This window comes from Amyelois transitella, chromosome W (assembly GCF_032362555.1).
Source record: "Amyelois transitella isolate CPQ chromosome W, ilAmyTran1.1, whole genome shotgun sequence".
Taxonomy (NCBI): Eukaryota; Metazoa; Arthropoda; class Insecta; order Lepidoptera; family Pyralidae; genus Amyelois; species Amyelois transitella.
In genome coordinates, this window is record NC_083536.1 from 12,351,241 (window position 1) to 12,375,196 (window position 23,956).

General features: G+C 45.9%; 2 protein-coding genes across 2 annotated transcripts; one reads left to right on the top strand and one right to left on the bottom strand.

Annotated features, from left to right (window-relative positions):
- Positions 1-14,450: 14,450 nt before the first annotated feature.
- On the bottom strand, positions 14,451-15,554 carry LOC106133716 (uncharacterized). Its single transcript, XM_013333570.2, has one exon. The coding sequence runs from the start codon at positions 15,552-15,554 to the stop codon at positions 14,451-14,453; it is 1,104 nt and encodes a 367-aa protein (XP_013189024.2).
- Positions 15,555-22,165: 6,611 nt separating this feature from the next.
- On the top strand, positions 22,166-23,529 carry LOC132904229 (uncharacterized). Its single transcript, XM_060954148.1, has 2 exons — positions 22,166-22,294; positions 22,864-23,529. Exons 1-2 carry the CDS (start codon positions 22,166-22,168, stop codon positions 23,527-23,529), a joined length of 795 nt encoding a protein of 264 aa, XP_060810131.1.
- Positions 23,530-23,956: the final 427 nt, after the last annotated feature.

Consider the following 23,956-nt stretch of genomic DNA (forward strand, 5'->3'; position numbering starts at 1 on the left):
TAGGAACATGACCGACGTTGCAGACGACCATGTTGTGCGAGGCCATGACCGCGACAACGTCCTCCCCTCGGGAGTTCGCCGACGCTTCGCCCCACTCCTGGTGGCTGCCATTGGCATCGCCGCCAACCAGCTGCAAGGATGAACCTGCTGACCGGAGGAAACGATCCAATTTTTCAATGGTGTTGTCGTTGTCCATGTTTGGTTCGATATAAAAGGATGCTACTTCCAATTTGCTGAGACCCAGACTGACTCTAGCTATGACCAGATTTGCGGTGGAAAGCTGCGTAATTCCCAGAGCTGCCACCTTAGATGTTGTTACGATGCAAGCCTTGACTCGTGAGCCATTTGGGAATTGGTAGATGTTTATGCCGGGAGGGGGTTTTACCTCGAGGGAGGCTCCCACATATGGTTCGGAAATTAAAGCGATGTCATAGGAATTTAGGTGAAAATACCTAAAGAATTCCTGCTGTGAAATATAAGAGCGCTGGAGGTTACACTGTATACTTAATCTTTAGTTTGTTGTTAATAACCATAGTCGGTGCTTTCCTGTAGGGATTTGACTGCGTTGACTATTCTAGGGCATAACTTATTGTCGGTGGCTGAATGATTTGTGTTCGCGCTACGCACAGCTTTGCAATTATAGCAGCACTTTTTGTCAGGGTTGGCACGGTCGGGGCACGAGGTAACGTGGTGAGCAGTGGAGCCGCAGTGGGCGCACGGGTAGAACTCTGCGGTGCATTTGCCGTTAGTGTGCCCGAACTGCAGGCACTTGTAACATTGCACGAAGCGGCTGAAGTCCGCCACGTGCACCCGCTGATGCTCCACGTTCACGCGCTCACCCTCGACCAGCCTACGTCGGATTGCCGGGGCCACTTCTAGCACTGCATTGTAAAAACGATCGTTGCGGTTTTTGAGGAGAAAGCAGAGGCGGACGTCCTCGGGTGGGATTTGGTTTTGGTGGCTTACCACGTCCACCAATTCCTCCCTCTGTACCTCCTTGCTGACTCCCTTCAGGATGACGAGTGGGCGACGAAGTTTTGACTCCTCCGCTACGATTCCGGGTATGTTGTTTACTTTATGTAAGACTTCGTCGCGCTGTTCATTTGTGTCGAATTCGACCTTTATCATATTTTGGCGCAGAGATTTTACTTTGTTGGGGGCAAAAGTTGAGTTGCGGAAGGAAATGTGTTTCCTCCATTCGTCATATACGACTGTCTGTTTGTCGCTGGCTTCTTTGGTTTTGACTATTATTGAAGGTAGGGTGCGCGAAGGGGGAGGGATGCGTTTTGGGGAGGGCGTCGCCACGGCCGCGGCAAAAGATTTAGTGAGCGCCGGTGGAGAGGGCGCTGGAGCCGGCAACATGGCCTTCAGCTCCTCGCGGATGCTCTCCCGGATGACCGAGACAATAGAGCTCTGATCCGGGAGGCTCTCTGAAGCCGGAGGAGGCGCAGTTTTCGGCTCGGCCTCATTAACCCTTGCCAGCGCCTGCGCAGCTCTTTGGATCTCTTGCGCTGCCGTGGAGATGAGCCGTTTATTGGATGCAGTTACGCTCTTTCCCTCGTTTACGGCTTTTCGTTAGTTTCGTTATCACGGTCATGAACGAGTCTATGCCTTTCACCTCCTCAGAGTGAGCCGGCAACTCTATGACCATGTTACTATTGGCGGACTTACTCGATTTGCCAGTAGTCGGTTTAGAGGTTGGTGCAGTTTTGGTGGATATTTGAGTAACCTCGGTTTCTATGAAAATTACGGAAAAAAATTAATAATTAAATAACTACTGAACCGAATTTGATGATTTTGGTGTCTAACGATAGGGAATAATTAACGGAATGATAGACAGAAACTAATTAGACAGGGTTTGATATAAAAAATTTGAATTACCGAGAAAAAAATGTGATTTTTGATAACTGAAACTACTAAAAACAAGAAAAACAAAGGGAAATTGAGTCGGATTTTTACCGGGAATGGCGCAAAATGAGGGGATAGGCAGCAGGAACGATATTCAGAAGTAAAAAGAGGGAGTTCGGAGGGAAAAAATTAGTTTAGGGATGAAAAAAGGTATTTAAATAGCAAAAAAACCGTTAGAAGAGAAAAACGCCGAAAAAGTATGAAAAACCACAAGGATCGGGAACAAAGGGGGTGCAGGATGGATGGCCGCGTCGAGACGAAGAGATTGAGGTATCACAAGTTGGTGTAAGTACTCAAGAGATGGGTGGTTAGGTTTTTTTTTTTTTTTTTTTTTTTTTTTTTTTTTTTTTTTTTTTTTTTTTTTTTTTTTTTTTTTTTTATTTACATGAGCAGGTGGTGAAATCCATCATGGACAGCCTGGGAAGGAGGACCCAGGTAGTGCCGGACTCTTACCGTGCTAAAACACCAAAACACCACCTGCTCATGGAAACTCCATCAGGAGGGACCCTGTGTGGGAGGACAGGGATCTTGTGTTTCCTTGTATATTTTCTATTTGATAATTGTATTATTTATTTGTGTTTAATATATCATATTTGGTATCGTCTATTCATTATTCTATATTTCTCATTATTATTATTCTCATCTTCTTCTTATTATTCTATTCTACTCTCATCTTTGGTTTTGTTCCTCTTAATTGTTTGTGTAGCCAGTTTTGTGCAGTAATTTAAAAATTTTTCTCTTATTCTTTTATTTTCTAAAATTGTTGCCAGATTTTCTGTGCAAATTTTTTCGCCGATCTCTATTTCTAGGTCATTTCTTTCTTTGGCATATACTGCGCATTCGGTTAGGACATGGCCATGCTTTCCTCATTTGCAGGGTCACAGGCACAGGTAGGGCTCTCCTTGCATTTGAATCTACTCAAATATTGCGAGAACCCGCCGTGTCCCGTGAACACCTGCACAAGCACGGGGGTCAACGCAATCTTCCTCACTGTTTGATACGCCTTCCCTGCGTCGGGAAAGAACAACTTGGTGGTGGATGCCGTTTCCCCCTCCACGTAGCGCCGGTTCCATTCGTCAATGGTATCCATTCGGATCTGCCGCTTGACGAATGACACCGGACATCTATCGTAGTGGGGTCGAACCCTGCCGAGCGCAGCGCTCTTGGCCAGGTCGTCAGCCCTTTCGTTCCCCTCCAACCCGGCGTGAGCCTTAACCCAAAATAACTTTATTATTTTGCCCAACATCGTGGCCTCTTTTATGTTGGCTCTCGCAGTTAACGCCAGGTTGTGCAGGGAACTGCCATCAGCGACAGTCTCAAGTGCCGACCTGGAGTCACAATAAATATTGCAGCTAAGCGCTGAGCTCCGCAGGGCCCGTTCGGTTGCCACAGAAAGGGCCAACAGTTCGGCCTGATACACCGTGCATATGTTGTCGAGCTTCAGCTTCTTGGTACTGGTCTCCGCAGCGCCTTCCCATGCGGTCAGCGCCGCGCCGACTTTCCCATCGTGCTTGCTCCCATCCGTGTAGATGTGGAGCTGCGCGTGCTGCTGCTCGTCAACCTGCGCACGGTCCTCCAGGCACGAAAATTTGAGTCCCAATCTTCCGGCCGGGTGAGGCGCTTCCAGAAAATCGACGGGCCTCTCTATCTCCCGGTCTCCTACCACTCGATGAGATATACCCTTCTTCACTTCGTAAAGAAGGGCTGCCTCCCTGATCCTCATGTCCAGGGGAAGCAGTCCGGCGAGTAGCAGCGCCGCGTTCAGAGAGACGGTGCGATACGCTCTGACGATCTTCTGTGCGAAGCCTCGCTGCACCACGTTTAGTTGCTTCTGCACCCCCAGCTTGTGCGTGGCCGCTGCCCACACGCTAGATGCGTACATAATGACCGGCTCGACCACCGCCACGTATATGGTCCTTATCACCTCCGAGTTCAAGCCCCAGCCAATCCTGGCCGCCCTGGACAGCTGCTTATATAAGTTTAACGCCTTTCGGCATATGTTCGCCACATGGGCGTTAAACGTGAGCTTGCTGTCCAAGGTGAGGCCAAGGATTTTGATTTCCTGGGACATTTCAATGGATACCCCGCCCATGCTCAGAATTGGGGTGTCGTATTTAAGTTTATTGGTCAGCACCATTGCCTTTGTTTTCAATGGTGCAAACCTCAACTTATTTTCGACTCCCCACCTCCGAACATACTCGAGGGCTCCATTGGCACGTCCCTGGACTTCCTGGGCCGTGTCCCCGGAGAATACGAGGACCACGTCGTCAGCGAACGCTTGACAGTAGTCGCCCCGGCCATCCAGCCCCACGAGCAGCGGGTCCAGAAGCAAATTCCAGAAGGTCGGGCCCCCTATTGACCCTTGGACACATCCCTTCGAGGTTTCGCTGACACTCTCCGCTCCGGCATATCTAACGCGAACCCTCCTATCCCCCAAATAGCTATCAACTAATCGGCGTAGATTAGGAGGGCACTGCGTCTCCGCCAGTCTGCACTTAATGGCCGGCCACCACGCGTTATCGAATCGCTCATGCCGGGGAGGACGTGCCAGCGAATCCTCGCCACCAGCATCTTCTCCAAAATCTTACCGAGCACCGGTAATAATCCGATGGGTCGGTAAGACTTTGGATTTGCGTAGTCATCCTTTCCCGGCTTTCGCAGGACGGCGACCACCGCCTCCTTCCACGCAGCGGGGAAGTGTCCGAGTTTCAAGCACCTGTTGTACAGCGCCAGGAAGATGTCGGGGCCCAGCACGATGGCCGCACCACAGACATCGGCGGTAAAGCCGTCGGGTCCCGGCGCCTTTTTCGGGTTGAAGCTCGACGCGGCGCTCTCCAGCTCCTCCATTGTGAATGGTGGGTCGCAAGTCTCACCCTGATTCCCCTCATTCACAATTTTGGAGCTCTCTCTCTCGTGAGTTTATGCCCCGCGTCGTCTCCCCCCGGATCATCTTTTAGGAAAAAGGTTTTAGCCAGTAGACCCGACGACTCTTCCCCGCTAAGGACCCTCCCGTTTTGTACGAGAGGTGTGTCCTCCTCCCTGCTTGCGGTGCGGCCTATCACCCTGTAGATCCCCTCCCACATCGTCTCGCGGTCCTGCTTCTCGCAGAACCGCTTCCAACTGGCGGTTCGAGCCTGCTCCGACGCCAGGCGGTACTCTTCTTTGGCTTTCAGATACTGCTCGACCACCCATGCACGGCGGGTCGGCCCGGCGCTCGCCACCCTATACTTCTTAGTGGTCACGGCTTTCCGCATTTCGGCCAGCTCATCATTCCACCAAGGCATCTTCAGTCGCCCTCCAGTGGAGGCGAGTTTGGGGATTGACATCTCGCACGCTCGCTCTATTGTGCTGTTCAATTTTGATAATTTTAAATCTAAATGTGTTGTATTGTTAATTTTGACAATTTCCGAATGGTTTATGTTGTTTTCCAACCATAATTGGGCCAATTTCTCACGAAATTGGTCCCAATTAGCTTTTTTAGTGTTATATTTGCGAGTCGTGCGCTTGATGTCAGTCCCCCTCGCCTTCACCAGATTTACCTCGAATAGAAGAGCGTTGTGGTCAGAGCTGGTTATGCCCGTGTCCACTCGCCAGCCGTCGACGTGGCCGAGCATACCCTCCGTACACACCGTGATGTCGACGCAGCTCTGAAAGCGTTTCCCAGCTCTATACGTGTCGAAAGTAGGCTCGGACCCCCTGTTGAGAATGTGCAGGTCCATCTCTCCTAGCGCCGCCGCCAAGTCCTCCCCCCTGTGATCCGTTCGCACACTTCCCCACCACGGGTTCCATGCGTTGACGTCTCCCCCCATCACGACCATGTCCGTCCCGATCTCCGCCATGATCCGCTCCATCCACCGGATACACGGGTCGATGGGGCCGTCCCCGTCGAAGTACATCGACACCACCCCAATTTCCCACGCACTCGTCCTCAGCCTCGCAACAGCGAAGTTTGGGGTCGTGAGCGTCGGAAACAGGGTGATGTCGATGCCCCCGTCGAGCAGTACAATGGCGGCCTTGTTCACAGACTGTGGGCCGGCCGCAGCACATTGTACCACCCGAGTTCCGGGTTCAACCTTCATTCTTCCCGTATTCCCGGTGTAGGGCTCTTGGACCATGGCGAAGGCCATCCTCTGCTTGTCTGCCTCCAGCAGGAGTTCGCTAGTTGCTAGCTTACTCCGCTGGAGGTTTGCCTGGACACTTTTATACAGCTTCTGTACTGGGCTGCCCTTAGCAATAAGCCACAGTGGCTCTTGCTAACTCCTCCCACTTTTCTGACAGGGCAGGCCTCACTGAAAGCAACATGCTGCCCGCCAGTGACCTTGGCCAACCTACAGTTCCTGCAAGTCGGCGGGTCACCTGCAGCCCTGGCGGGGCAGTCAGCTCCCAGATGCGGACCCCCGCAGTGACAGCACAGGTCGACAGGCTCCTTACAGAGTCGCCGACCATGTCCATACCCCAGGCAGCGCGTGCACTGGACCAGTGGAGACTGGTCTTCGGCCCGCACCGTCTGGAGGTCAATGCGAATGCGGCCCGCATCCACGACCCGCCGCCACACCACGGGCGCCGCGCTGAGCACCACGTTGCTGCAGTGAGGATTTCTCACCTTCCTGGGTGGTTAGGTTAGGTTAGGTTAGGTTTTTTTTTTTTTTTTTTTTAAGTTTTCCTCTGGGTGTTACACCACACCCAGAGGGAGTTTATTGCCAGTATTCTCTGTTATGGTGGGCAGAGACATTTTAAGACATTGTTAATCACATAATATATGACAACTTTTGCTTAACTTAATTACTAAATTTAGTCTGCTTCCTAAACTTACGGTAAATTGTCTTTTGTTAAGTTTCTATACATTATATCTTTCTTACATTGTCTTATATTTATTAACATATACTTCTTCATTCTATTACTACTTCTTTCCTTACATCTTTGTCATATTTTTTACTTTGTTTTTACTATGTGATAATTACTGGTCAATAACTTGGTATTTAAATCAACATTTTGTAATACATTTATATAAATTGTTCTTCGATAGCGTGATTAGCTACTTGTTTAATATATACACATTATACTTTTTGCCTATAAGATTAAGTCATGATTTTATTAGTCATTATTCTACTTCGGTAGCGTAATTCGCTACTTATTTAATACATAAGTATTATACTTTTGCCTAAAAGCATTAAGTCACCATTATATTGGTCATTGCTTTCTTATTTTTCTATACAATTTAATTTGTACAATGTCTTATTAAATATCTACCCTAATTAGGAAATATAATTTCTGTCAAGTTATTAAAATGCTAAAAAAATTTTATTTATCTAATATTATGTACTTATTAACTACTATCTATCAAACCGAACATCTATAGTCGTATATTAATATCAAAATCATAAAATTATCACCTAACACAGTTACATTTTACTTAACAAAGTATTTTGTTTTTCTTTCATAGCAACAACTACCCGCGTCTTCGCATCAACTGATAATAATTATCCGCTGATGTGGAGCTACAGAGCAGACTGCTCCTACGAGAATTCTATTGTTTTTGGCCTCCACAACGTGCCACGTCATGCCTTAAATTATTGCATTTTTAATGACTTTTACTTTCATTAACATGACAATATTGGTTATCCGCGGCACGCTGTGAAAACCAAAAACAACAGTTATTCGTACGATATCCTGGATCTGGCGAGAGCCTCCCACCTTTGCCTGACCTGACACGCGGAACTAAAAGCGTTGTGGGTACTCACCGCGTTTCCGTCCGCGCGGCAGTTCAGGCACGATGGGACGGCTCCCGCCGCCCAGCCCTGGCACGCCTCCCTTTGGTGCTCACCGCCGCAGTGGCTGCACCTTTCTACCTTTTCCTTACAGTGCCTCCTTCCGTGGCCGTAACCCAGGCACATCGAGCACTGAACCAGAGGGGAGTAGTCCTCCGCTTGGATCCTCTGCATGCCGATGCGCACTGAGCCGGCCTCGATCACTGCTCTCCACAGCTTGTTCGTAATATTTACTCCGCGTGTTGGGAGTTGCCCATTCCTCCTCCGAAGATAGTTTGACGGGGGAGTCTGACGGTGAGTTACTCCGGCTGCTTAATTGTGTGGGTGATATTTGAAACGCCTCTTGGCAGGTCAATGACTTTTTAAAAGATACGGTCTTAGGTGTACGGTTTTGCGTCATTGTTAAAAAGTAAATTTGTAAAAGTGGTAAAAAGGAGTACAATATATTGTAAAGGTAAAAGTAAAAGTAAAAATAAAAGAGGGTAGAAGCAAAAGCCAGTCAATACTTATTTCTAAGACCTTAACACTAAGTGGGGACTAGAGACACAAAGGTCGGAATTAAATGTGACTACAAGTCGGGGTTCTACTAAAGAACGGGATCCCACCTTTTGCGAAACCTTATCCTGGTTCAAAGCCACTCTATAGCGACAGCACTGCACCTTTTTTGTGTTGAGACACTGCACTTGATTGTATTGAATCACTTCACTGAAGAGCACGTGGTCAGGCTCGTGGCAATTAAGGTCAGTCCTCCAGGATACGAGGTATTCGACCCTGTCCCAGTACGAACACTGTGTTTCGGTCCTAAGCACTACACAAAAACTTTTTACAATTTTTTTTAAATTACTTTTTGCTATAAATTCGCGGAGCGCACCAGAACACGTCCGCACTCAACGCGTGCTCGAAGCAGACTGGGTTAGGTTAGGTTAGGTTAGGTTTTTTTTTTTTTTTTAAAGAAATAATAATACTACGGCGCGTGGCCTGTACTTTTTTTTGTTTAAATGTTTTTTGTCAGTTTAATGTTACATCTGCTGTCCGGTGATAGTGACAGTTTCGTCGACAATATTTTAAAACTAAAAACTAAAAACTATTCTTACCTAAGGTTTTTTTTTTTTTTCTTTTTTTTTTTTTTTTTTTTTTGTTTTTTCTTTTTTTTTTTAATTTTAAAACCTTATACTATTTTACATGCTTTATATATTTATTTATGAGCGGAACCTCAGAATGTGGCAGACCAGGACCCCCTGACAGCACCCGTTCACGAGTTGACGCATGGGTCAGCCATCGCGAGACTCAACCATATTTGAGGGAATCCCACGACCCGGCCCACGTCGCCGCCGCCAGGTTGACCACTTTAGTGAGCATGACGTACCTCATACTGATGCTCCGCTCAACGTCTTATGAAATTAAATTTAAAACTAAAGCTACTACTACTTACTTACTATTTTTTTTTTTTTTGTTGTCAATTTTTTTTTTTTTTTTTTTTTTTTTTTTTTTTTTTTTTTTTTTTTTTTTTTTGTCATTTTATTCTTTTTGTCTTGTCATATCATTGCCGGCCCCGCCGGTGGCTGCTGTCCGTGTTTTGTTTTGAGGGGGATGTTTTAGGCTTCCTCCAGCCCCGCTTCGAAAGTGAGTATACTGTCCCTCGTTACGTCGTCACCGTTCCAGATCGCCATTTTGAGGTTGTAGTCCCTGATGGAAGCGTCGGTTGCTCTCTCTGCACGTTGGATAAAACGAGCTACTTTTTATTTATTTATTTATTTATTTATATATACACATAACAAGTTGTCACCAAAATGATACAATGCATAATAACCAAAAAACTACAGCTAGGCAACAACTCAACACATGCGTATACAACAAAGTTACAATAACAAAAGAAATATAGCTAAATGAGCTTATTTAAAAAGAAAAGGTAGATACATATATATATATGTAAATACAAACGAATTACTAATAAAGAAAAGTCTAATAACAGCTGCAGTACTAACATATTTTATTTATTTATTTATTCTTTATTGTAACAATTACAATTTGTAAAGTACAATAGGCGGACTTAATGCTAATAGCATTATCTAACAGTCTACCATTGGGTTAAGCGGAGAACCTTTGTGTGGGTGATAATAATAATGTATAACAAACATACTTACTATACGATATATACTAAAAACCTATACATATCTAATATATACCTATATACTACACTAAACATACATATATACATACATACATATATATATATACATATATTTGCAGCAGATTACATACAGAGATTATTTACTCTCTCATGACTGGGTCAGAAACAACTGGACCACGTGCGACTTAAAACTGGCGCGGCTCGGAGAAGCTTGAACGGAATCGGGAAGTGCATTCCAAAGTCTAACAGCTGTAGCAGCGAAAGAATTCGAATAAAAACCTGTACGGTGAAAAGGTGTTGCAAGGGTCAACCTGTTAGAGGAACGTAGGATTCTTTCATGAGTGGAACTTAAAAGTTGAAATTCAGATCTAAGATAACCTGGAGCTAGGGGATTATTAAGAATATTATAAAGTTGGCAAAGAATATGAAGATTCCTACGTTGTCGGATGGGCAGCCACTTAAGCTGAGAACGGAATTCAGAGACATGGTCATACTTACGAAGACAGAAAATAAATCTGATACAATTATTGAGAAGGCGTTCAAGCTTATTCAGTTGTTCTTCAGTTAGATCCAGACAACACACATCAGCATAATCAATAATGGGTATAACAAGTGCTTGAGCCAGCATCACTTTAGTTTCGATGGGAAGAAAATGTTTCAGACGTTGCAGGTAATGTAGAGACCCGTAGACCTTTCGACTGAGCTCAACGACATATGGGTTCCAACAAAGGTTTGAATCGATGAGAAGACCAAAAGAAGAAGAAAAGATAAGAAGAAGATATTATACATAGTAGAAAAACGGTATAATTGAGTAACAAGTATAGTATAGTTGTGTTGAGACACCAATTAAAACAAAAAACAACAAAAATTTTAAAGACTTAAAAGAAGGCGTATCTTACTTTTGTAGGAATAAAACGAGATTCCAAAAATATCAATATCAATAGATTTTGATTTTGATTTGTGGCTGAGTACCAGATCGTTAAAGGCTCTGCACATTCGCACAACGGGATTATAATACGAGGTGTTATTTATACAAACATCCAGTGCGAACAGCTTATGCGTGGGATTACGCGGCCGATACCTAGTATTAAAGCCAATGAGGGACAATAGGGGGGGTGCATCGACAATACCATGAACTATTTTATACAAATAAATCAGATCACTACAGTGACGACGACCCTCCAAAGAGGATATGCTGAAGTGTTTAAGTCTATCCGAATACGACGTCAACTTACGATGGTTATTAGTTCTAAATGACATTATTTTTAGACTCCTGTTTTGAACTTGCTCAATACGATCAATGTGGATCTTATAATATGGAGACCAGACAACTGAATTGTATTCAAGAACACTTCTTATAAGTGCAAAATATAAATTTTTGAAACCATTATAATTTTTGAAATCTTTAGTACTTCTTGAAATAAAACCCAACAATCTGTTACCTTTCGAAATAATATAATCATAATGATTACGAAAAGAAAGTTCACTGTCAAATATTACTCCTAGATCCTTGATTGTTACAGTACGTTCAAGTTTGTGTATACCTAATTTGTAATCAAATAAAAACTTATTGTGTTTACGCGTAAAAGAGATGACGAAACATTTTTTCTCATTTAGAAACATGCCATTTCTGTTACACCAATCAGCCACAACATTAAGGTTATTTTGAAGTAACATGGCATCATTTTCATTAGCGACAGTATGAAAATTTTTTAAGTCGTCTGCATATAGAAGTGCGGGGCAAGTTAACCTATCAGCCAGATCGTTTATAAAGATGTTGAAAAACAGAGGGCCTAAATGGGAACCCTGAGGAACGCCAGAAGATACAGTTATAGGATTAGAAAGATAACCAGCAATTGCCACAAGTTGACTTCTATTTGCAAGATATGATTGCACCCAACGCAACAGATTTCCGTGAATTCCGAACTGTTCCAGTTTGCGACAAAGACGAGCGTGATTCACCTTGTCGAACGCTTTTGAGAAATCCGTATATAGACTGTCAACCTGCTGTGTCTTAGCAAAAGCTCTGCATAAATAATTCTTATATTCCAGAAGATTACTAGTTGTAGACTTGTTAGCCACGAATCCATGCTGTTTGATCGATAATAATGGTTTGATATGGTAAAATATTACATCATAAATTATACTTTCAAAAATTTTAGCAAAACAAGACAAAATGCATATAGCCCTGTAGTTGTCACAATGTAATCGGTCACCTGACTTGTGTACTGGAGTTACATAGGCAACTTTCCAGTAAGAAGGAAAAATGCCTGACTGCAATGACATATTATAGATGATAGACAAAGGAATAGTCAGTTCTTTACCACAGGCCTTAATGAAAGAAGTTTGAATAGCATCAGGTCCAGCGCCCTTATTTGAGTCTAATTTATTAATCTTGACCAGAATGTCCTCAACAGTAACCTGAGATAAATTAATAGAGTTACCATACTGGATAGGTTCATTAGGTTCTTCGGCGAACCCAGCAGGTGAATCCACATAGACTGAGCCGAAATATTGAGCAAAGAGATCACAAGTCTCAGTGATACTAGATGAAGATACATTACCTAGTTTTACAGATTCTGGAACAGAGTCAGCGGAGGAGTTACAGGAGATGGTAAACTGTATGCATGAAGCTTTAAAAGAGAAAGGAATGAAAGTGAACGTAAGTAAAACTAAAACACTGGTTTTTGAAATGGAGAAAGAAATGACAGCATGTAATATTTTGATTGGAGGAGAAAAAGTGGAGCAAGTGAAAGAGTTTGTATATCTAGGATCAAAGTTTACATCAGATGGCAAGTATGATAGTGATATTGAAAGGAGAGTGAACGCGGGGAACATGGTGAATGGAGCTTTGCATGCCTTTATGAGCAGTCAGAAACTATCCAAAAAGGCTCGACTGGCTGTGCACAGGGGCGTGTTGGTCCCGACATTAATGTATGGGAGTGAAAGTTGGGTATGGCAAAAGAAGCATGAAAGCAGAATAAATGCAGTGGAAATGAGAGCGTTAAGGAGTATGATGGGTGTGAAATTAAGTGACAGGATAAGGAACAGCGTGATAAGGGAATGTTGTGATGTGAAAGAAGATGTAGTTACAGGAATAGAAAAGGGTATGTTAAGATGGTTCGGTCATGTGGAGAGGATGAATGAAAGCAGGTTGACTAAGCAGATATACAAGGAGAGTGTGGAGGGAAAGGTCGGAGTGGGAAGACCTAGACGAACGTATCTTGATCAAATTAAGGACGTCCTGGTAAAGGGTCAGGTCAAAAGTACCCGAAACCGCCGAGCTTGTATGAAGAGAGTTATGAATGTGGACGAAGCGAAAGAAGTATGCAGAGATCGTGGCAAGTGGAAAGAGGTAGTCTCTGCCTACCCCTCCGGGAAAGAGGCGTGATTTTATGTATGTATGTATGTATGTATGGAACAGAGTTGAGTTTTTTTTTACTCTTTATATACCGCCAAAAATGTTTGACATTATCCTTAAGACCATCCTCAATATATGCGACATAATTCTCGTAACACGACTTTATAAGTTTTTTACATCAAGACCTTAAAAGTGCAAAAGTGTCATAATCTCTAGGGTTACCATATAGTTTAAAGAGTCTGTGATATTTATTTTTTTCAGCCAGACATTTTTTTAGGGGTATTGTGAACCACCGCGGATAATTACTAGAGTCAACCTTAATTAACGGGGTGTGACGATTAATTATTTCCCTCAGTTGAACATAAAATATATCAACAGCTGCATCTACATCCAAACCAGATAATAACTGAATCCAATCAATATTATTAAGATCCTTTTTAATTTGATTATAATTACATTTTATATAATTAAGTCTATTAACATTACGAGGTTTTATACTATTATTCAGATCATTAACACAGTCAACATTAACTAATAAACACGGGTGATGATTGTCAACTCGAATTAAGGGATCAGCAGGATTGACATGAAGATTGGAGTGACTAGAGAGTACAAGATCTAACAAACGACTGTTTTTGTTGGGAATATGATTAAATTGTTTTAAATTACAAAGAGTGATTGTGTCAACAAGCAAACTCGATTTCAAATCCTTAGGGTCACTAGGCAACATGACATTGGATGAAGTAGACATAGACCACGCAATCTCAGGCATATTAAAATCACCAATACAAAGGAAGTCATGATTATCATCAACATGCAAAATTATATAATATAACCTATCGTAAAATTCCTGTCGTTTAATTATTGGAATGTCTGGTGGCAAGTAACATAAACAAATATCAATAACTTTTTTATTAAGATCATCATGGATGCTCAGCCACAAATCCTCTACATTACTTTCCCATGCTGTTTGACGGACAAACCTGATATTCTTTTTTATTGCAATGACTAATCCACCACCCTCATTTTTATGCGAAGTTGTCAGACAACGATCTCTACGTATAATATTGTAACGGGCATCCGAAAGTTCAGCATCAAATACGCTGTCATTCAAATTTGTCTCAGTCAAACATATGAGATCATAATTACAATTTAAAATATTCAAAAATAGATCATTAACTTTAGTTCGAATTCTGTTTACATTCTGATAGTAAATAATCATAATTATAACTAGAAAAATAACCAAACACCGATACTATATATTAATAACCCTAAACTATAATTACAGCTTAGATAGGGAGAGTTCATTTTTTATTAAAATAGCCCCTGACTGGTCATCCCTGCGGACATAAATACGGCCATATTTTACCCATACATACTTATATTGTTTATCTTTAGCTGCCTCTCTGGTCCTCTTGTGCAATATCTTACATTCCGGAGACAGATGTTCAGCCACGTAGATCCTACTTGATTCACCTTGGAAACCAAGATGAGAAGAGTTGAGAGGAGCATCTGGTTGTGCCCTGTTATAGCGCGCTGTAGATGACAAAATAGTATCACGCAGCCGAGGATTACATAAAGTCACCAAAATATTACGTGGACGTTTCGATGAGTTATCCATTTTAGCGACGCGTCTGCAGGCCTGCACGTGCATGTCCTCCATTGGAACTTTAATCACGGAACAGAGCTTTTTAAATATAGAAACCAAATTCTCACTTCTACTTTCTGGAACAGCCTGTATTTCGACATTGCAACTTCTCGACAATTTATCTATATTTGCGATGCGGTTATTCAAAGTATTTATATCCCTCTGCAATGAAATGTTATTAGACTGGAGAGTCTTAATGGTTTTGCATTTCTCCTCTAATTGGGCCTTGAGGGATGTCTGCTCCTCAGAAATAAATTCGATAGAAGTACAGAAATCATTTTTAACTTCATCAATCACTGCAGTCATCTCAGAGCGAACCAATTTTTTTACATCATTTTGGAAGTTGCTTCTAAATTCTGACATAAAGCTTGCAAAGGAAACTTGCAATTTGCTGTCCAGCAGCTTACCAATGCTCTCCATTGTAACCGGTTCCGTCTCAGGACCCATCCGCAAGGAACCGTGACCGCTGTTGTCTAGTGACATGTTTATAGAACCGTCGATATCACCAGCATTAAGAGGCACCAGATGCTGCTTAACGGGAGTATTCGTGTTAGATTTAGTACGGCGAGTTATGTTATGACATGAGGGACAAACCCAAGAGGCACGATATTCACTTCCCAGAGAAGAGAATTGAGCTTTGCTTATGTTGAGGCATTGGCAATGGTAAATACTGCTACACAGTTTACATTTCATAGCAGATTCTGAAGATATGACACTCCTACAAGCTTCGCAATTCATTGTATTGCTTTATTTTTCGAATTATTTAAATTAAGTATTTTTTAATTATGTTCACCGTAGCGACCTCTATCAGTGTCTCTGATCAACACTTAGAACAAAACACGAACCATAAGCAGAAGAACAGGAAAGCATCCAAATAAAATGCGCCCTCTATTGGTTAATAGGCAAACTATTAGGCAAAGATCAATTTGTTGCAATAATGACTTAAGCGCAGCAGCACAGGTAAACAAGCTGCTTTAGCAAGCATCGATGGATTAAATTAGATGTTGTGGAATAAAAGCAATGTTTGAGGTTATGTCCTGTTAAGATAAAATATACTGTTCCTCAAAAACAATGAAAAATGGAGCTCAGGCACTAATTGATTGGGGAATAAAGCCACAAACAACACATCAGTTCATGTATGTTTCAAAGTCCAAACAGCAGATTAAGTTGTCTTCGAAACACTATTGCTTGCGTAGGCAATGTAGGCCGGTAAGTCCGAGTTTTAGCATTTGAACATACACCAGCGCACTAAATATATTTTCACAATGGTTAATATCAATAACACTCCAAACACAAACTGTTCAATGCACCTTTAGGACCTTGTTAATAATTTAAATCAATTTAATTACTCCGTAACTATTAAAGACTTTGTTTATAGATAAAGCGCCATCTAGCGAAAAAAAAAGAAACACTAGCTACTGCGTCGTTCTTGGTGTTATCCACGTAGTACACACAGGTCTTCGTGTGTCTGGAGATCGCAACCACCGCGTGCGGGACGCTCATAAGCAGATTGGATTTTTTTGATGTTGTACGTACAATCACCACTGTCTCGAACGTTCGACCTTGTGCTTCATGTATAGTAAGGGTGCAAGAGCCCGAGTTGGTTCCGTATCCCTGGCCAATTAGGAGTTCCTTCTCAGCCTGGGTGTGGGTAAGATACAATGTATCATTCAACTTCGGGATAACAGCCCCTCCATACTCCTTCAGCTTCAGGGAGCGCGTGAGATTTTTGGCCGAGTAGATGCCGCTATAGATTTCTCCTAGGGCATATGCCACGTCTTGCGGGTTTCTGTACGTACACAACAATTCTTTCGTGACAGACGTGATTTTGTGGGGTCTGCAGTATTTCAGAAGAAACAGGTTGTGTCGGTCGATATAGGGAAGCTGGTTTTGGTCTCCGATCAGCATGGTCTCGCTGGCTCCTGCGATCTTGATGGCCATTACTATAGATCCGAAATGATTCATTAGGGCTTCGTCTACCACGAGGCGGTTGCACGTTTCACCCTTCTTCATTCCGTTCACTAATAGTGAAGCCATGGTTCGAACTCGCTGTTTAGCTCGTTCTTCGTGGCAATCCATAATATATATATATATATATATATATATATTTTTTATATATATATATATATATTTATATATATATATATATTTTTCTTTTTTCAATATTAAATCTCATAAATATATAAATCTCCCGTGAACAATGTATTCTCCCGTCCACATTCTATTCTAAGTATAATTTAATATTGTGAAGTTGACGTTGTTGATGAAAATGCTGCAGTGCAGTTTGTTACCGCTTCTTCTGCACTGACGCCTTGGAAGCGGCAGTAAACTTAGTTTTTAAGTAATTTATTTGACGTCAACCAAGTTGTTAAACCATACGACAATTATTAAGCGATATAATAATATCCTATAATAATGAATAAAAATTTTGAATTTTGAATTTTCTTCCCCGATCTTCGGCGTCAGTTTGTCCCTGAGATCTTTGACTGCTTCCCTTGTGGCGGTCACGATGAGGTCGCTTTCTATGTTGACATTAGCGACTACCCATGTGGTTTTTCCACATCCGGGCACTCCGTTCACCCATGTGAATGTTGAGGTGTTTCTTGTACAATTTTCCGGAGTTGAGTGTGGTGCGGGGTGTCGGTTTCCACCGTGTCGTCAGGGTAGAAAGTGTTCGCTAGTAGCACTGCCGACTGCTTGGGATCCAAAGTCTTTTCATCCGGTCCTCTAAGCAGTAGCTCCTCTTTTCTACCTGATGTTTTCCTGAGGACACGGTAGATTCCGTCCCACATGCTCTCTTTCTCCTGCTTTGTACAGAATTCCTTCCAACTCCGAGTTTGGGCCTCGGCAGATTGCTTGGCGTATAACGCCTTGGCCTCATTGTACTCTTGCAGCACGTGTTCCTTCCGGTGGGGAGCAGCGTTCTTGATCCTCTTCTTCTTACGAACGAGATCCCTTTTGAGCTGTTCAATCTCTTCCGTCCACCAAGGGAAGGGGGAACCTCTGCGCTTTTTGCCTATCTTCGGTATCGAGCTTTCGCACGCTTCCCGAATTGCTGTTGTGTAGGCATCTGTCAGGATATCCATTTCCTCTCCACACACTACCTCTTCTACTCCGGCGGGTGTGATGTTCCTCTCCGCTAGTAAAGACAGGAGTGTCTCGTCGAACGCCGACCAGTTCGCCTTTTTGGTGTTGTATACTCTGGTAGTAGGGGCTGCCGTATGTTGCAGCCGCACTCCTAGCTCCAGTGTGCACGTGATGGCGTTATGGTCTGATGTGATCAGCGCTCTGTCGACTTTCCAATTCCTGATCTTTCCCAGCAGTGAAGAGCTGCACGCTGTCACGTCTACTATGCTGGTGCATAGCACGTCTCTTCGCCAGACTTCGAAGGTCGGAGTGTTTCCGGTGTTGAGGATGTGGTATTCCATTTCGTTGATAAAAGCGCAGTATTCCGTCCCTCTCTCGTTCTCGGATTCGCTGCCCCACCAGTGACTCCAGGCGTTTACATCTCCCGCCAGTAATACGTTAGGCGTGTTGAGCGATTCGCATACTGCCTTGGTTCGCGCAATGTAAGGACCTATATCGGCTGTCCCGTCGAAGTATACTGAGACTACTCCAAGCCTGAAGCTGCCTGATTCCAGTACCGCTGCGGACTCCGTCTCGGACACCAGCTGTGGATCATGTGTGATCCTAAACTGGTCCCCGAATACGTATATCGCTGCTTTTACCGGGTTTCGGCTGCTGATGTTCGAGGAGCACTGGATTACTCTAGTGCCGGGGTACTGCTTCACTCTGCCGCTGGATCCGGTGTATGGTTCCTGCACCAAAGCGATAGCGATTCCCTTTTCCTCTGCTACTTTGAGTAGCTCGGCTGTGGCTATCTTGGAGCGCTGGAGATTGATTTGTACAATTCCCAGCTTCGTCCCTGTCTCCTCTCCGGGAGCGCCAGGTCCATTCATGTGGCTGCCTTTAGCAATACGCTATCTTGGAACGCGCTAGTCTATCCCACACTTCTCTCTCCGGGCATTCGTCGCTGAATGCCATGTGCGGGAAGACGTTCTGTGCCTTGGCGTCTTTGCAGTTCTTGCACCTTGGTGGTCCTTCCTCCAGCCTTGTTTTGCACTCTTGCCAAGAGTGGGCGCCGCCGCAGTAATTGCAATACTGCGCCGACTCCCGGCAGAGTGCCTTGGGATGTCCGTATCCAAGGCATTTGGCGCACTGTATTAGCGGGGACTGGTCTTCCACGGTTCTCCTTTGGATCGCTATGTGGACCGCCCCCGCCTCTAGCATGCGCTTGTGGAGTAGAGGTGCTACCTCGAGTACTGCATGGCACTGTAGCGGGTTCCTCGTTCGCTTTCGGTACCTCAGACGGATGTGTTGGTGGTCGCCAGGCAAGTCTTCAAATAACTTTTTATTCTGTGCCTTTATGTGCTCGACCATCTCTTCGTCCTTGAGGTATGCCATCACGTTATTGACCTTTACGAGCGGGTTCTGCGGTTTCGCCTCCTGAACCTTTAACGCCGAGTTTGTCTTTATTTGTTGTTTGAGCCGGTTTACGTCTTCCTTGTTCTCGCAGCTGAGCAAGATCTTGCTGTTTCGAGCCTTCCTCACTCGATCCACTACCACACCGGTGTTTTTAAAGTCCAGTGTTTTTGTGATTGCCTCTAGAACCTTCTCGCCCGTGTTGTTGGGGTCGGCGCTAGAGACAATCAGTGTGTGGTTCGGGTTTTTGGTCGGCTTGGGTGGTACGCTTCGCGCTACCGCAGCATAGGTTCTGCTCAGCTGCGGGTTTTTGGCAGGAAGGGGGACATTTTTTATGGTTGAGTTGTACCACTCCATCGTTCGGCGACTGTTTGTGGCGATCTCGGACACTTCCGCCCTGATCGGGTTTAGAATCCCTTCCAGGTGTGCGGCGGTATCCGCCAGTGCCAGCTCAGTCCCCAAACCTTGGCGGGCGTCTGTGCCGTGTGCAGAGTTAGCCTGGGTTACGTCCTTCACCTCTTCGACCCCGTCCAGTATTTTATTGGCTTTGGTCATCAGGGGAGCTGTTACTTCGCGGATCTCCTCCCCAATCTCCTCCTTCGAGACAAGTCTGAGGCTGCGGACTTCTTGAAGCATTCGCTCCATGTCCATCCGCAGCTCAATGACTTCCTCCTTAAGCTCTTTATAGGAGGGTTCTTCCTGTCTATGCTGCTCTGCAGATTGAGATTGGGGAGCAGTCTCTCCTTTTTCCCTGACGACGTCGCCTTTAAGGTAGTGGATTTCTGTTGCCAGAGATCCGACGGTACTGGTAAGTCGTGCTAGGTGGTCCATGACTTTTTTGGACCCCACTGCTCTTGCAGGTGCAATCCGGGTCCTCCTCAAGGGGCGGCGCTTATGTGTCTTAGCGCTGTTAGCTGGCTTATTCGGTGGTTCGGCTGTTGTTAGGTGGCTAATTTCAAGATGTGCGGTCTTCACCGATTTGGTGACCACTCCGTCCATCTCGAAATCGAGCCAGCTCTGAATTTTTTGGACTGATCCATAAGTCCCTTTGAGGGAATCGGCTATGTCCTTAATTCGTGCCTCGAATTTCGTCTGCTGGTCTTCCAGCGCTTTCCGGTGCAGCCTCTCTACGCAGACGGATCTTTTTAATTCTCTCGTCCGTTCCATCTCCAAGTTCAGGCGATGCCTGTTCCTGGATTCGGCCAGCGAGAGGACGATCTCGTAGAGGTTGCCCATGCACTCGACAGCTGTTGCTCTTAATTCCCTTTTCAGGGTCTTGGAGCTTTCGATGGCCTCTTTCCCCTTTAAGTAGTACTCCCGGGCCGCCTCTGTCGCGAGGTCCTTGCATACTCCCGTGTGTGGTCCTATCGGCGGAAGTATGCTCTGCCTTCTTTTGGAGGAATCTGTCTCCTCGCTGTCCCAGTTCCAGCTGGCTTCCGGTCCCTCCTCCTCCCATGCCACTAGCTCCTCCTTCTTCTCTTCGCTGTTTGTGGCGGGAGTCTGTTCGTCTGACTCCTCTTCTTCCCTTACGGGGGTGGTGGAGATCACTATGGAGTAATGATCTTTCCGGGGGGGAGCTTGTGTTGGTTCCAGCGGTTCTGGGGTTCCCTTGGTGTCTGGAGACTCAAGAGCCTCGGGAACCTGCGCGGAGGGTGACTCCTCTGGCTTCGACGTCTGCACGCTGGGTGGTACAATCGTTTCTTTTTGGGTGATGGGGGGTTGGGTGATTTCGAGGAGGGAGGCATCGAGCGAGATATCCGACAGCTGTCTAGCATCGTCTACCTGCTCCCTCCTGGCAGCAACTTGCGCGCCCTTAACCACTACGGCTCTGCGCAACCCTCCAGATTTGGTCTTCTTCTTGGCAGATTGCGCCAAGGCCCAGCTGCGTCCCACTTCGAGGGGGCCTGTAGGTGGGCTTTTGCCCACCTTCCTCAACATGTTTATTAATTTGGCCGCTTTGCTGGTCCCGGGCGCCGTCTGCGTGTGAGGTGGTGTCGTGTTTGAGTCTGTGTTTGTGTGTGTTTTCTGTGTTTCCAATTCATGCTTACCCTCGTGTAGCGGCTGGCGGGTGATCGGCGAGATTGGGGCCGTCGTCGTCGCTTCCGTAGCGCTGCTGGAGGCGCCGATGTCCTCAGATGTTGCGGGACACTTAGCCGCGGGGGATGGCGATGATGAATTGTCAGACATGGTGTTTTTTTTTTTTTTTTTTTTTTTTTTTTATTACTTACAAATACTTAAACTTAAAAATACTTAAACTACCTTATTCTATTTGTCGACGGTACTGCCGCAGCTCGACGCGAGGATGGTGGTTGCGTGCCGGTGGTGGTGCTGCTTGTAGTTTTCTTGGGTTCTCTTATTCGCTCCCCGATGTTTTCAGTGTCCGCGTTGCCAAATTCCGTTGGGGCCAATCTCTTGGATTTTCAGAGACGAATCTAACGAGCCGTCTCGCTACTCTGTAGCTCCAATGATGCCGGAGATAGCCCAAGGGGGGTTGATGACGCGGTCACGGGGGGAGGGGGCAGGTCTTGACTTGAAACCGCAAGAATCTGCGGTATTTGGCAATGACCTGCACGGGTATCCTTGCAGGGCAAATTCCCGTTTTGTTCCTGGTTCCTGGTGTTCCCGGTCCCGATTCCTGGATTCGGCTGGGATCAAGTTTTAGGTCTTGCTGAGCCCTTTCAAATGAGCCCTTTCTGGGCTTCCTAGCTCCAGCCGTTCCCGAGATATGACCAGAGGGGAAAAGTGCCTTGGGGGGGGGGGGAGGGTTGAGGGGGGGGGGGGGGGAAGGAAAATTATTTTCGTCTGAAACGGATAGATCCGGTGTCAGCCGAAAAAATTTGGGAGGGGGGGGGGGCAGGGGGTGGGGGATGGCGAAACTGGACCCTGGGCACAAGGTCCCAGTGGAAAGATCTTTTTATCCCGAGTTGAGCGAGCCCAAACTCGAGTGTCCTGTCGCCTTAGGAAGGGGGAAACCCTCAAGACAATTTTACCTGAAGGTATTGGGCTGGTCTGCACGATGGGGCGAAGTCTCGGAGCTCGCTTTGGAGTCTTCAGTTAGGGCCGTGACGGTCCGCTGGCCAGCGCTGTGACGCGAGTTACGTACGATTGTTAGGCGCTATGACGCGCGTTACGTAGGTGCGAGCCTCGACGCGAGTTTGCCAGACGTCACAGCTAGCAGCGATCCCTCCGTTTGTATGGGGATTTTGCGATCTTCAGTAGCTCGTATCTCCTCCGTTTCTTGATGGATTTCCAAGCTCCAAAATTTGATCTTTAGAGCTCGACGGGGGCTTTACGGTGTTAATTTGAGCCAGAAAATCCCACTTGCCTGAACGATTTTATCGCTGCCTGAAATTCTCCTGCTTCTCCTCGGGAACCCTGGTGAGCTGAATACTTGCCAACACGAATCCTGGTTTACTGAACACTTGGGAACACTTTGAAAACACTTTGGATGTTATAATACCAAGAAAACCTATTTTATCGAATTTTTTGCGCGGAGCAGATGTTGTATAGAGCGCTATAAGGCGAGTACTGGTTAGGTTAGGTTAGGTTAGGTTAGGTTAGGCAGCAGCAGCAGCAGGCAGCGTCTGTGCTGGCCGGTTCCATTCCCTGGGACCTAGAGGCGAAAACCCTCGCGTCGCTGTTCTTCTGGCGCGAGGAGGCCGTGGCCCAGGGTCACCGGTTGGCACCGAGGGAGATCGCAGGACGCCGCAATGAGCTGTGTCAGCGCTCCATTGAAGAGTGGTCCCAAAGGCTGGAGCAGCCGACTGCTGGGCGTAGAACCGTCGAGGCGGTCCGTCCGGTGTTGGGACAGTGGTTGGCGAGGCAGCACGGTAGCCTGACTTACCGTCTGACCCAGATGCTCTCCGGACATGGTTGTTTCGGAGGGTATCTGTGTCTGATCGGTCGGGAGCCGTCTGCTATCTGCCACCACTGTGACGGATGTGCTGACGAGGACGCCCAGCACACCTTGGAGGTTTGCCCAGCCTGGGACCAAGACCGCGCGGAGCTTCGCGCGGTCGTGGGGGACGACCTTTCCCTGCCGGCTGTCGTGAGACAGATGGTCGACAGCGAGAGGTCGTGGACAGCAGTGCAGACCTTTGCGGAGAGCGTCATGCTCCGCAAAGAGGCGGCGGAAAGGGTGAGAGAGGACACGTCCGACCTCCCCATACGCCGCCGGCGCACTGGGCGCAGGAGGCGGGCATACGCCCTGCACCTGCTGCCCCCACAATAAGGGCCGGTCGGGCGGCGGAAACGGGATTCCGCTGCCTGGCGAAACGGCCCTGGGTCGAAGGCGCGCTTGTGCCAGGCGCGCCCTCCCCTAGCGGGTAGAATTGAAGGCCGATGGGTCACCCCGCTGGCCGCTCCGTGGAGAGCGGCCGAGCCGAGGCCGCCGTGGAAGCGGCCGCCGCGTCAGGAATATGAGCGAGGGCAGCTCACACTCCTGGCAACAAGCGGTAGGCGATGGCACCGTGTGGTTTTAGTGGGTTCAAGCCCCACATAACCCGTCCGACTTCCCGTAGCCGGCCGGGTAGACGAAGGTCTTTCCACACGTAAAAAAAAAAAAAAAAAAAAGGTTAGGTTAGGTTTTTTTTTTTTTTTTTTTTTTTTTTTTTTTTTTTTTTTTTTTTATACGCTACATTGTTTTTTTTTGAGGGAAA

What these genes read in the sequence shown, in the direction of transcription:
- LOC106133716 (XM_013333570.2), bottom strand. Translation starts at nt 15,554, where the DNA reads ATGAATTGCGAAGCTTGTAGGAGTGTCATATCTTCAGAATCTGCTATG.
- LOC132904229 (XM_060954148.1), top strand. Translation starts at nt 22,166, where the DNA reads ATGGCGAAACTGGACCCTGGGCACAAGGTCCCAGTGGAAAGATCTTTT. An exon ending in CAAGACAATTTTACCTGAAG is followed by an intron (nt 22,295 to 22,863) that starts GTATTGGGCTGG and finishes TAGGTTAGGCAG; the next exon opens with CAGCAGCAGCAGGCAGCGTC.